The sequence below is a fragment of the Sinocyclocheilus rhinocerous genome, unplaced genomic scaffold (assembly GCF_001515625.1).
Source record: "Sinocyclocheilus rhinocerous isolate Xijiao unplaced genomic scaffold, SAMN03320098_v1.1 scaffold3064, whole genome shotgun sequence".
NCBI classification, from domain to species: Eukaryota; Metazoa; Chordata; class Actinopteri; order Cypriniformes; family Cyprinidae; genus Sinocyclocheilus; species Sinocyclocheilus rhinocerous.
In genome coordinates this window covers 11,910-25,950 of record NW_015641461.1, presented here as the reverse complement: position 1 = coordinate 25,950, position 14,041 = coordinate 11,910, and the positions used below count along the sequence as shown (strand labels likewise).

The window sequence follows — 14,041 nt, the reverse complement described above, 5'->3', positions numbered from 1 at the left end:
GGCGTAGCCTACCTTTAACTTTTTAGTACTTGTTGTTTTTCAACTTACTTTTTTTTTTTTTAAAGATTTATTTTTGGCATTTTCACCTTTATTACGATAGGACAGATCAGAGTTGACAGAAAGCGAAGTGGGAGAGAGATAGGGGCAGGATCGGGAAAGGTCTTCGAGTCAGGATTCAAACTCGGGACATCTGTAGCGCAACAGCACTGTATGTCAGTGCGCTGCCCACAAGGTTTTCGGCGCCTCAACTTCATAATTTGTAAAAGTTGTGTTAGTTTGTGAAGATTATCCTGATGAACAAAACATGTAAGAATAATACATTTTTGTTGACCACAGAGCTTATTTTCTGCAATAATCCAAAGGCGAATAGGAAAACACCATTAGCTTATATATATATATATATATATATGGTTCCAGAGTAATTAGTCACATGCCATTCATTAATGGCTCAAAATAAAATATCTGAGTGGGGCATTCGTTAGCCTAGCAATTGACATTGAGATGTTTGGGAATGCTAATGTATAGCTTTCTCCAGGAATCACAGACCTCCTTGGTTTGAACAAACAAAGCCACAGTGTTTACACTTTTGAGGAAGCCTACCTACTTATAGATTACTTATAGCTGACTGAGCATACAAGCTGAGAAAGGTGAAAGTAAATGAATGTTCACGTTTAGTGAGTGATCAGGAAGACTTTAAAACAACAGCTGTCCAGACACGGAGACTGCTTACTATTTATTTGTTTTGATTAGCAGCATTTAAGCTTGTTGTGTCTGAGAAAAGTCCGAACTTGCTAATATTCAGCGAACCACAACCGCGTCTTTCCAAGAACAGAAATGTGAGCTCTCTGCTCCTCCTCCAGACTGACTAACACGCCGTTGGTCAAATGGAAAATTAGCTGGTCCAGTTTTATGGGGTGTCTAGACATGTGTCCAGTGCAGCTGGTATCTATTACCCCTGTCTTAAAACACACACACACAAACCCTGCCTTTACTTCAAATATGATCCTTTCATGTTGCTCAATATATGAGTGATCTGATCACAACTTAAGCTGCATCATTAATTCATAATTTCCTTCCAGTTAGTACGGCACTCATTGGATTCCAGATAACTCTTTACAAAAGGTGAAACCAAACAGGGCAAGTCACAGCAGTGGCCCTTGATCCCTCAACTTTTGCATTCCAGCTAGGAAACACATGGTCAAACAACTAATGCTTGCATTAGCTGTGTGTGAAGGATCTGAGCACACACACACACACACACACAAAGATGTAGAGAACAGGCTTGTTTTAATCCAGTTTGTCTCTTGAAGAAGAAAAAAGAAGCTACACTGTATGTCATTTCTAATGTCCTTCTATAAATCTATCATATAGAAAAAACACATGCTGTCAAAGACAGAGAAATCTAATTATGTTCTTCAGCTAACCAACATTTTACGTGGTTATCTATATTGTAATTATAACCTCCAGTCATGTTTTTTTTTTTTTCATAAAAATGATGACATTGCAAGCCACGCTGACTGATCGCAAATATTCCAAATGAAAGATCTACGAAAACATTAAGGCATTAAAAAATTAAACACGATTTAAATAAAGCGATTTATCAAATGTATACAGTATAGTTAACAAGGAAAACAAATATCTTTAACTTTTTGTTTTTTTTAACTTCGTTTGAGGATTCAATGTTAGACTCTCAGAATCTGGACTTCAAAACGCTCTTTAAAGTTCAAAACATGAAAACTTATATCAAATCGTAAGAAAAGTTATGAGTTCCGTTACCTCTCAGATCCACTGGCGTTATCTTAACCTTGCCAAAAAAAACGCCGAAATCATGGGTCTCATGCCTGATGGAAAGCAGCCGCGGACCTGAAAGGGTTTGTCGTCAATAGATGCGCAGAAACGCAATCAGCTGCGCAGTAAGAAAGTCACTAAACCAACGTCACATCTGCTGGAGGAGAGGGAGGGGAAACATCTCCCCCCGTTGGTCCTTGCATTCTCGCTCTTTTCACTAACACTTTCAGTGTAGCCTGTATACAATAACCAAGCCTCTTAAAATACATGGAAACCTTTAGAATTAAATTTGGGTAGTGGATATTATTATTCTTGAGAGTTGTGGTTTTGACGTTCTACCATCTAAATTTTAATGGATTACTATATATACACTATATAGTATAGAATTTCTATATTTATTCTCACACACACGTCTGGTCAGCTATCCTTGTGGGGACTCTCCATAGGCATAATGGTTTTTATACTGTACAAACTGTATTTTCTATTGCCCTACACCAACCCTACCCCTAAACCTACCCCTCACAGGAAACTTTCTGCATTTTTACTTAAAAAAAAAAAAAACCTCATTCTGTATGATTTATAAGCTTTTGTACCCATGGGGACCTCAATTTAGGTCCCCACCGTGACACGAGTCCCCATGAGTCTGTGTGTATTCAGGTTTAAGTCCCCACCAGGATATATAAACCTGTACACACACACACACACACACACACACACGTTTTCCGTTTATTTTGACCATAATTGAAACATTGCATTGAATAGCCTAGTTGTAGTTCTTAAATTTATGTCACATGACTATTTAAAATGAACTAGTGTAGGCAAAAAAAAAAAAACTATCATATTTACACATTATAACTTGTCACAGGACCTAAGAGCTTTCCTCTTATATATTCTTGTAAATTTGAACCCACCATCCTGAATGTAATAATAATAATAATAATAAATAAAAAAGATCTTGTTTGGTCTATACGTTTCAGCTATCCAAATACAACATTACTGAATGTTTATCATTTATATTCAAATGTGAAATAATGAAATGCCTTTGTTTGCATCGACCTTACCTATCTCCTTTAAATAGACTAAAACATTTAACATGCTGTTGAGTGTGAGCAATAAGCAAAAAATGAACTAGTGTAGGCAAAAAAAAAAAAACTATCATATTTACACATTATAACTTGTCACAGGACCTAAGAGCTTTCCTCTTATATATTCTTGTAAATTTGAACCCACCATCCTGAATGTAATAATAATAATAATAATAAATAAAAAAGATCTTGTTTGGTCTATACGTTTCAGCTATCCAAATACAACATTACTGAATGTTTATCATTTATATTCAATGTTTGCATCGACCTTACCTATCTCCTTTAAATAGACTAAAACATTTAACATGCTGCTGAGTGTGAGCAATAAGCAAATATTGCATGATTTGCAAATACGCAAATGGCAATCAGGAGCAACAACACATGAAATTTCTTAAACACTCATTAAATGTTTTTTCTTTTTGTATTTTATCTGCACATATGAACACTTTCCCTGCACCTCAATAAACAAGCACGAGTCCTACTCACGACATACAGAAGAGGAGACAATGTTTTTTTTCTTTTTCTCTCAGAAAAGTAGGTCATGCTTATGATGAGGGTTTCCACACTTCTGTAGCTACTCATGATGAAGCTGCCAAGTGTCACTTAATACTCCGTTTTGGGCATCTCTGCCAAACCGTTATCATGCAGTGTGATTTATAACATTGTACCATTTTTTATGTAAACTCCATTACAGCCTACCAATGCAAAAACCTCATCAGAGCACTCAACATAAAAACATCAATTCCACTTACATTGCTTTAAACAAATCATTATTAAAGCTCAGGGCCAGCACACACATGAAACAAATAACTGGTTTTAGGTGAGAGATGTGCCCTGACACATAAAATCACTAAATGGGTGGGTAAAGTTTGGCACCATTTAACACCGCTCCTGCGCATGACAGAAACTGACTGTATACATTGACTATCACCCAACAGCACAATATATTTTTTACACAATGTTACTATAACATTACATACACAGAAAAAAAAAATCACCCCTCTTCATTCAATAACAATGGAGACCTGAAACGAAAGGCATTTACAAGGAATAGTTCACCACTAAATGAAAATTCATTCTTTACTCACCTTGTGTTGTTCCAAACTTGAATGACTTTCTATCGTCCTTGAAATGTCTAAAGCATAAATAAAAATAAAGACGCTTAAAAGGTTCTTCACGGTGATGCCATAGAAGAACCATTCAGTCAAAGGTTCTTTAAAGAACCATCTCTTTGTTGCCTTTTTATAATATGAAGAACCTTTTGTGAAACAAAGGTTTTTCAGATGTTAAATGTTCTTTATTGAACCATTTAGACAAAAAGGTTCTTCTATGGCATCGTGAAGCACCTTTATTTTTAAGAGTGTAAGACTTGTTTGCTATATTTCATGTCTTCCGATGTGAGGAACAGACCAAAATGTGAGTCCTTTTTCACTGATAAACCTTCCCGTCAGTGAGCTGTTAACCTGAGAACTGCTGTAACTGGATCATCAAGTCTGCAAGTTAAACAAATCAGTCTGACTGTAAACACATCATTTACAAGATCAACGAGAAAAGAAACCCCTCAAAACACCAATTAACTCAATGATCCAGTTCTTGAGGTCAGCTGACTAAATCAGTGAGCTTATGCAAGGGCTCTATGGTTAACAACAAAAAAATGGTCAGTAAATAACAACTTCTTGTGGCACCAGAAGACTTGAAATGTAGCACATAAGTCATACAGACTAGTTTTCGGTGCTTTTATTTCCGTCCTTCTTACAAACTTTAAACTGTTGCTGTATGGAAAGAGCTGCATGAAGATTCTTCAGCAAAGTCTTTATGTTCCATCAACAGCTCAATGGTTTGGAACAACACGATGGTTTAGTTAGATGGTTAGTTTTGGGTAAACTATTCCTTTTATTACTGCCGCTTGGAAGTATGACGACCATTTCTCCATTTGTCACAGAAACGTCTGCAGAATACAGTAAGCTACAGTAAACTAAAGTATTGAAATCATAATCTAATGATGGAAAGTAAAACAAACCAGCCCAGATCTGAACCAGTTACAAAACCTGCAGGTTACAACCCTCTCAAAACATCAACCAATCATAAAAAGAGCAAAGAACTCATGGCTGTTTCTTGATTGCATGAATATTCAATATAATTTGTGCATTGCTTTCCTAAGAAAGCGTTTACAACAGCTGCAAGAACAAATCCTCTGAGGTCATATAACATTCCCTTCATAAAAACAGGACAAAACAAAACAAAAAAACACACAGAGCTCATGGGAAAGCTACGTTTTTTTTTTCTCTGTACACCATTAAAAGTAGTTTAATGGTAGTGGGTCCACAATGCTGGGTGAGACACGATACACTGTGACTTCCTCCTACATCCAATGATCAATGCACAGATTTTCAGCATGTGTACAGACACAACTTCATACTGTGTATGCTGTAGTGATTCAGGAAGGGGTGAGAAGAAAATACACAGACAGCGCTCTGGGTGTTACATTCACACAGCTTAATCACTGATTGGACGAATGGATGGTCTAGCTCTGTGGTGCAGCTCCAGAACGTAACGGTGAAACAATCTCTTGGTCTATGCTGACAGGCATGAGGGTTCGGGGCTAGTTCTCTTCCCATTTCAGCAGTGAGTCTGGAGGTCTGGGGTAATAACCTGTCGTGATGGGCTTATCCGAAGAGAATCTCTGGAACTTAAAGTCTAGAGGAAGATCTAGAGGAGAGATGGAACAGGTGGACGTTTTACAGACAAACTATAAAACAAACTATATGTACAATAATAGGACCAATAAATATTTACACTGAAAAAGTCTTAAGGCTGAAATATTTAATTTTAATATTAAAAAAAAAAAATATATATATATATATATATAAATATATATACTAATGATATTGCTGAATAAATAATTTTGCCTTTCTTTGAATCTTTGAAATGGGCCAAGTTATATAAATGTACTGATAATCTAATCAGTCAAAACAGTTTTTAAAATGTAATATTACATGTAATCATTTAGAACACACTTTAATTCAAAATGATTTAAAATAAGAAACACCACAAATAATGTTTTGTACAAAGCTCAATATTTGCAGTGTTGACCAGCATCAGACTGCCTGAACCAGTAATTTTCTAACGCTTTTCATCTCAGACTTTTGGGTCGCTCTGTATATATTGAACACGCCACTGTAGAAACAGTTACCAGGGGTGTAATCGATCTGCAAAGTCACAAAGCACAAGTCACATTTGGTGCTTTGTAACTTTGTAGATTGATTACATGCACAAATACCTACAACACACAAAAAAGAAAGATCCCCTGGAAGTCAATTAAGAAATTAAGATTAACCAAACTCTACAAAAGATACTCAAAGTCATTGGATCCTCATTCTCCCATGCTGAGGCTATGCTTTGGAATAAAACGGCGAGTCTGACGATATTGAATATCTGAAACTTTTCAATTAAATCTTAAAACAAAACGATACGATTTTGAAAGTTACGATGTACCATGATGACATTTTTAAGATTGTGCACCATTTCTAATTCAGAAAAATTAAAAAAAATAAATGCAAACTGGAAGTACCAGTCTCAGACTTTTGGACCCCTCTGTAGGTTTAATACACTTACCAGCTATAGCCTCAATGCTGGGTATAGCCATGGTGCTGTATGTGTGGATACTGTGGCAACACCAGGTGAGACTCCGTGTTTCCTCTCCTTCATTCTTTTGCACATCCACAAAATATGAGCCCCACTGGTTTGATACAGCTGAAGGAGATTTCATTCCTTGATCCTAAGAGAAAGATTATAAGAAAGAAAGAACACAAGGTCAGTCAACCTTGAAAAACATTACATAATTATATAATGTTATATAATTTAGCATTCTCAATACTGAATCTTTAGAGAGAGTGTGTTGAGATTTGTGTGATATAGCCTTTAGCTTTAAAAATGGGTCAAAGGTCTGTTCTCTTCTGGAAAAAAATGCTAAATGCAAAAAATTATATAAACCTGTTACAATCGCCAGCTGGAGTGCCCACGAGCTCCGCTAGAGGGCACTCCATCCTGTACCTTTGCCATTCATACCGGACTCCATTTCCCATAATCCTTTGCCTGGACTCATCAGATGCATCATCAGTTCACAGCTGTCTCATATTAGGAGGACTATAAAGATTGCACTCACACATCGCTGTTTACTGTTACCCTGTAACGTTTTCTGGTCTTCTGTGTTGCCTTGCCTTAGTGTTTTTGATCTTGGACTGTTATCTGTTTTGTGATTGTGACTGGCATCCAATGTGGAAGATCCACCATTGGTGTCTGTGCGAGCTGAGGGTTACCCTGCGAACTCTACGCTCACGAGCAATGCAGACTCTACGCTCACAAGCAACGCAGACTTTACGCTCACCAGCGACACTGTTTCAGCGCTCTCAAGCCCCGCCGTCTCAGTGCACTCAAGCCCCGCCGTCTCAGCACACACAAGTGACACAGTTTCAGCACTCTCAAGTGACACAGTTTCAATGCTCGCTAGCCCACCGGCCACTACGCACTCTAGTTCATTGGGCATGGCACCGTCTGTCTCAGAAATAGTCACGTGCTCTCTGTCTTACCTGTGATGGCTACGGCCATTTTATTTGTTTGAGCCGCACACACCGCCACAGTTCCCGAGTTTAGCTCAGAGAGGGCTTCTGTTCCAGAGTTTAGCTCAGAGAGTGCTTCTGATCCCGAGTTTAGCCGAGAGAGGACTTATGATCCAAAGTTTAGAGCAGAAAGGGCTTCTGTTCCCGAGTTGAGCCCAAAAAGTGCTTCTGTTCCCAAGTTTAGCCCAGAAAGGGCTTCTGTTCCTGAGTTGAACCCAAAAAGGGCTTCTGTTCCCAAGATTGAATCTGGCACAACTACGTCACACGCACGTTGAGGAGACTACCCTTACAAATGAATCAGGAAAGGGCTTCTGTTCCCAAGATTAGCCCAGAGATGATTCCAGCCCCTGACCACAGCCCAATGTCTGTTTCCACCCCTATTTCAGTCTTGTGTCTGCCTAAGCCTCTGAAGAAAGCTCAGTGTTCACTCCAGCCCCTGACATTAGTCTAGTAATGGCTCTGACCCGACAGTAGTCTAATGATGACTTCAGCTCCTGAGTACAGTACAAAGATTGCTCTAATCCCTGAGCCTGCTCCAGTCCATGAGTCTGATCCAGGACCAGATCCAGTCTATGAATCTGCTCCAGAGTCCACTCTAGTCGCAGAGTCTGCTCCAGAATCAGTCCTATTCCCCGAATCCATTCCCGAACCTGCTATAGTTTCAGAATCCATTTACGAGCCTCCTCCAGTCCCCGAGTCTGCTCCAGAGCTCACTCCAGTCCTTGAATCTGTCCCACAGCCCGCTTCTGTCCCGGAGTGTGCTCCAGGTCCCCCTGAGGTGGCAACTTCCATTGCAGAACCTCCCATGGTGGTGATGTCCTCTCCAGCTCCTCCCGAGACAGCAGCAGCACTCTTCCTCGAGCACTAGGTATACTCAGTCACCTCTGATCCAACCATGGACACTATTTTTGAACTTCCCTGTTTCCTGATGCCTTTGTTATGGCCGCAAGTGCCATCTCTGAACTCTGTGTTTTTTAAAGCTCCTGTTGCTACTGCTGCAGAACCTCCAGAGGTGGCAGGAGTGTTCGCTTCAGCTCCTTTCAAGACAGGGGTGCCCATTTATGAACTCTTCGTCTGTCCTGACGAGGTCATTGAGACCATCAATGAATCCCCTGTCATACCCGTCTCGGCCAAAGAAGCTGTTCATGAACTCTCAGCCATGCTTGTTACGGAGACCGCTTCTGAATTCACTCAATGTTCTGTTCCGCCCAAGGAGGCTAACTGTGAACTCTTTGTTTGCCCTGCAACGACTAAGGAGGTCTGTAATTCTGAACTCTCAGATTACCCTGTCATGGCTAAGGAGGCCGTTTCCGAGCTCTTCGTCTGTCCTGTCATGGTTATAGAGGCTGTCTGTGAACTCTCTGGCTGTTCTGTCATGGTTATGGAGGTCATCTGTGAACTCTCTGACTGTCCTGTCATGGCTAAGAAGGCCGGTCCTGAACTCTCTGTTTGCCCTGTCACGGCCACGGAAGCTGTCTGTGAACTCTCTGACTGTCTTGTCATGGCCATGGAAGCCATCTGTGAACCCTCTGATTATCCTATTATGGTCTAGGAGGCTGTTTATGAACCCTCAGCCTGTCCTGTCCCGACCAAAGGGGTCGCCTTTGAACTCTCTGCCTGTCCTATCACGGTCAAAACGGCTGTCCCTGAACTCTCTGCTCACCCCGTTATGGCCAAAGATGCCATTTCTGAACTGTCTGCCCGTCCTGTTATGGCCGCAGAGGCCATTGTTAACCTCTCTGTGTTTTTTTGTTCCAGTCCTGCCTGATCCATCTTGGTGGTTCCCTGCATCATCAGCTCTGCTAAAATGGTCCTCAGCTCCACTGTGGGGATCTTCGGTCCCGTCTGCTCAGCTGTGGTACTCTTCAGCTCTGCTCTGGTGGTCTCCTGCTCTGCCCTGGCACCCAGCTCCGCCTGCTCCACCCTGGCTTCCAGCTCTGTCGGCTCCGCCCTGGCTTTCTGCTCTGCCAGCTCCACCCTGGCTTCCTGCTCCGTCTTGGCTCTCTACTCCGCCGGCTCTGCCTTGGCTCCCTGCTCCACCTCAGTCCCCTGGTTCCTCCCCTTCCTCATGGACCTGGCCCTCCATCCCTCCTCCTGTTCCGCCTCCGCTTCACCTCTCTCCTGGATTCTGGTCTGTTTAGGAGCATCTGGAAGCGGTCTCATATTAGGAGGACTATAAAGATTGCACTCACACATAGCTGTTTACTCTTAGCCTGTAACGTTTTCTGGTCTTCCGCGTTGCCTTGCCTTAGTGTTTTTGATCTTGGACTGTTATCTGTTTTGTGATTATTTGCTGCCTGCCCTGACCTCTGCCTGTTTGTTGGATTACTCTTTTGGATTGCCTTGGATTTAACTGTTTGTACCATAAATAAATAAATAAATAAACTATATACAAATACCAAAGAAAAAAATTTAATGTTTTTAAAGCTTATCTTCAAAAAGTAAACTAAAAACTAAATCTGGTCTCACTTCATTAAAAACATTTTCATAACAATCAATCAAAAAGTAAAGAGTCCTAGAGGAGATCAAGCCATCAAAATCCATCAAAATGCGCTTCAGAGAAACTGGACTCTGGCATGAGGGGCATAAAGGAGGGTCTTACTATTCTGATGCAGATTCATCACAATATAGGCAGATGCCAACATGGACAAGTTTCAAGTTTCATGACATGTATTCATCTTTAAAAACCAAACACAAAAATACACAAGGCAAAAGAAAATAAGATAATAATAATTGTATAAAATAATAATAATTGAGAATAAGCATGTCAATCAGAAAAAAAGCATTTTGCCAATAAATTATTGACTTAATAAAAATAATAAATACAAATTAAATTAAGAGTTTAAGGACATGATTTTGAGTTGGGTCCCCATTTGATGTCCAGTATAAAAGCTGAGATCTGAAGCAAACAGTTTCTCTCAGCATGTTGTAAAGATGTAGGCCTAACTGAACAGAAGGACTTCAATAGAATGAAACTCTCTGATCTGAGAAAAAAGGAAGTGTTTGATCAGAAATTCCCATAGTTTGACAGAAAAAAAAAACCTGTCGCATAATACTGGCTTTGTGACTTTTTGAAGAAAAGGGAAAAATGAATCACAAAATACAAAGGAATCCAGGTCTGCGGCATAAATCGGTTAATTTCCCAATAAAAATAAACCTCTTATCAGCACTACTTTTTAACAAGGTTTTTCAAAATATCAGTATAATAAAATTGAGCATAGTCCATATACTGGAATACAATTTTTGCATAAGCAGTGACTAAATATCACTGGGGTCACTAAAACTGAATGACAAAGATATACAGAAAAAAATAGAGTAGGGTAAGATGTGTCGGTGGGTAAAATGTGTCATTGTCTTAATCTAAGACATTGTGCATGATTTAAACTGCATATAAATCTAAATTTAAATGGAGAAAATGTTAATTTGGTCTTGTTGAGAAAATGTAAAGTGCAGTCTTTTTTTTCCTGAAAATCCACAATTCTACTAATCATGTATACTTTCGGTAACACTTTATTTTAAGGTATCCTTGTTACACGTTACATGTACATACTATTGTAATAACAATAAATTATGCATAATTACATGCAAGTAACCCTAAGCCAAACCCTAATCCTAACCCTAACCATATAGTAAGTACATGTAGTTAATTAATATTACTCAGTACTTAAATGTATTTGTATTTAAATGTAGTATTTACACTGGAACAAGGACACCTTAAAATAAAGTATAACCATACTTTCTTTTAATTTTAGATATATATATATATATATATATATATACAGTATATATGTATGAGAAATATAATATATGAGAAACCGCCATACAAGTGGATATTTAATATTTCAATCATTATAGACTAGGAGTAGGATTCTTTAGGCACCTCAGGATTTGGTCCAATTCCGATTCTGGGAATCACAATCCAATTCTAAAATGATTCTTAGTCTACATTACCTTGGGCTCTGTTTTGTTGGTCATGGTCTTCAGTAGTTCGTGGAGATGAGGCCAGTTGCCCTGAGAATACCAACCAGGCTTTTCCAGAGATGGTAGTCCTTCACTATCTTCAACATCATCCACTATTAAGACAGAGATGAGAAAGTGTGTTATATTTTAAAAACGATGAAAGAAATTAAACGTATATACATAATGAGCATAATAAAAAATACTGCTGTACAGTAATACTTAATACACTTGGCTTTTCCACAGTATGGATGGTTTTATAAATATGAAAATAATACAAATATTGGACATTTGTGCATATATATTTTGAAGACTAAGTTCTATGCCTGAGATCAGTCTACTACAAAAATAACCAACTGCAAAAACTATTACCCAGTCTCTGTTATCCATAGTGTTATACCTGTTTGTGAAAATGTGGCATGCTATTGGAGAATTTAGATTTAGACCATTTTAAGCATAATTAGTCCTGAGGAACTAATGGCATGAAATACCATTGCCAAAATAACCCCAAAACATCTGTACCACAACTTAAATTGTGAACAAATCAAAACAAAGGAAAATAAAAACCCTGGGCCTCATTTATAAAATGTGCGTACGCACAGATTTGATCTTAGAGTGTGCGTACGCTAAAATCCACGGCAACGTGCATATTTATAAAAACGGTCTTTGATGTGGAAAAGTACTTACCGCCACGTCAGGGTCTGAGCAGGCGTACGCACTTTTCCTTGTGGCAAAGTCAGAGTACTGCAGCTATTTGAACATCTAAGCGGCAATAATAATAAAAGCAGTGTATATACGTACAAGCACCGAATTCATCATAAACACGCAACATTTTATAAATGAGGCCCCCTGAGTGCAGCAGAAATGCAAGGTATTATACTGTATCAAAAGCATGACTTGGGTTAGGAACCGAGAACTGATTCTAATTTAGAACTGGCTCCATTAAAAGAAAAAAAAAAAATCACGCAGCCAAATTATTTTCATCAAGTTCAGTTGTTTGTGCGTCTTGAATGAGGGGAACTGCTTTAGCAGAAGTGTGCATTTGAAGTCTGAACTGACTGAATAATTATACAAAAACAAATAGCATAATCACATCATACAGCATAATTACTGCAGTGGATTTCAGAGTCATGGGAAATATCTCACCCAGCGTTCTGAAAGGTCTCTGCTGCGGAACCAAAGAGAAGAATCCAGGCTTCAGAGCATTAGTGATAATGATGTCAAACAGCTCCTCAAAGTCCGATCTGCAAAAATTATAAATTATTTGTAGGGAGATATTTGAAGGCCAAAATTCTCTGTATTGCCCCTATGCTAAATGCAAAATCATATACGTAGTATAGAGTGATGAGGAATATCTAGTTGTTGTGTATAATATTCAAACAAAACATCTTATTCACTAATAAAGCATAAATAAGACTTTGATTATATTATATTTTAAATGACTGGCAAAGTCTTGATTAATCTAAAAATGTTCCCATGTCAATATTTTCTTATTGATTTCTTTCTTTTGCGTATGGTGCTCACCCGAGTATGTGCTCACACACGAGCCGGCAGTAGTCAGAGTGTGAGCTGGTGATGAGCAGCAGGATTTTCCCGCTCTTCTTCATGCTCCTCAACCATCTCTTCACCGCATCTGAGCAGGGCTGCAGGTAACGGCCAGGACAGCGCTTCACACTGGGGAAATACGTCCCTGTGTCCTCTAAACAGGAAATATGTCCGAATAAAACACTGCATCAATCATTTCTTAATAAGGTTTCAAACACAGGGTCATTTGAAGGATTTCTTTTTTTTTATTGTCAGAAAATTATGGATATGTTAATTCAACACATGTATACACCTTATTCAGTAGAAGAAACTGAAATAACTTTAGGCATGACACAGTATTACTTAATAGGGTAATATTTCTATAATTAGTTTAAACACAAAAAATACAATTATTCCATGGTCTGTCTGAATACTGGTTTCTGATTGGCTGGCAGGTATGCAGTAAAACCGTTTAATGCACAGGTAGTTCCAAGTCAGTTTAATCACCGTTCCATATTAAAGCAGCGCATTATGTGATGCACACTAACCAACACGCATCACTCGCGCACACGCACACACACACACACACAGACACACACACACACACACACACACACACACACACAGAGAGAGAGAGAGAGAGAGAGAGAGAGAGAGAGATCGCTGATTGCGCTGCACACACACACATAAACTTGTTGTTTCATGAATAAAATAGCCTAGATACTAGATCGCTACATTATATTTTGTGTTTTTGAAGTAATTGTTTGTACAGAGAGACATGCAGACGCAGCAAACAGGTACACACAACTGTCATCTCTCTCTCTCAAACGATCGATCGAAAATTAATTGAAATACATGCTATAACTGCACTATTTCATCTCTGTGTCTGATTTGAAGCGGGCAGAATGCTAGCGCTGAGTAACTGACGAAAATAACTGTCATTTTTACCCATTCGGTCAAATATTGCGCTGCAAATAGCAATACGAGTTTTAATTTGTCTATAACTTGGCAAATGACCATGGAATAAGCGGGATAATCAACAGCTAGCCGTGCATTAAAGGATTTTAA

General features: G+C 38.9%; 1 protein-coding gene and 1 pseudogene across 1 annotated transcript; both read right to left on the bottom strand.

Annotated features, from left to right (window-relative positions):
• The window catches only part of LOC107754998 (dermatan-sulfate epimerase pseudogene), a 3,491-nt pseudogene extending 1,618 nt beyond the window's left edge, over positions 1-1,873 (bottom strand).
• A 2,332-nt stretch (positions 1,874-4,205) lies between these two features.
• On the bottom strand, positions 4,206-13,531 carry LOC107754996 (5'-nucleotidase domain-containing protein 1-like). The gene is made up of 6 exons (XM_016571639.1): positions 13,522-13,531; positions 12,974-13,148; positions 12,596-12,693; positions 11,444-11,565; positions 6,489-6,651; positions 4,206-5,582 (listed from the first exon to the last, which is right to left on the bottom strand). Exons 1-6 carry the CDS (start codon positions 13,529-13,531, stop codon positions 5,476-5,478), a joined length of 675 nt encoding a protein of 224 aa, XP_016427125.1. The 3' UTR covers positions 4,206-5,475.
• Positions 13,532-14,041: the final 510 nt, after the last annotated feature.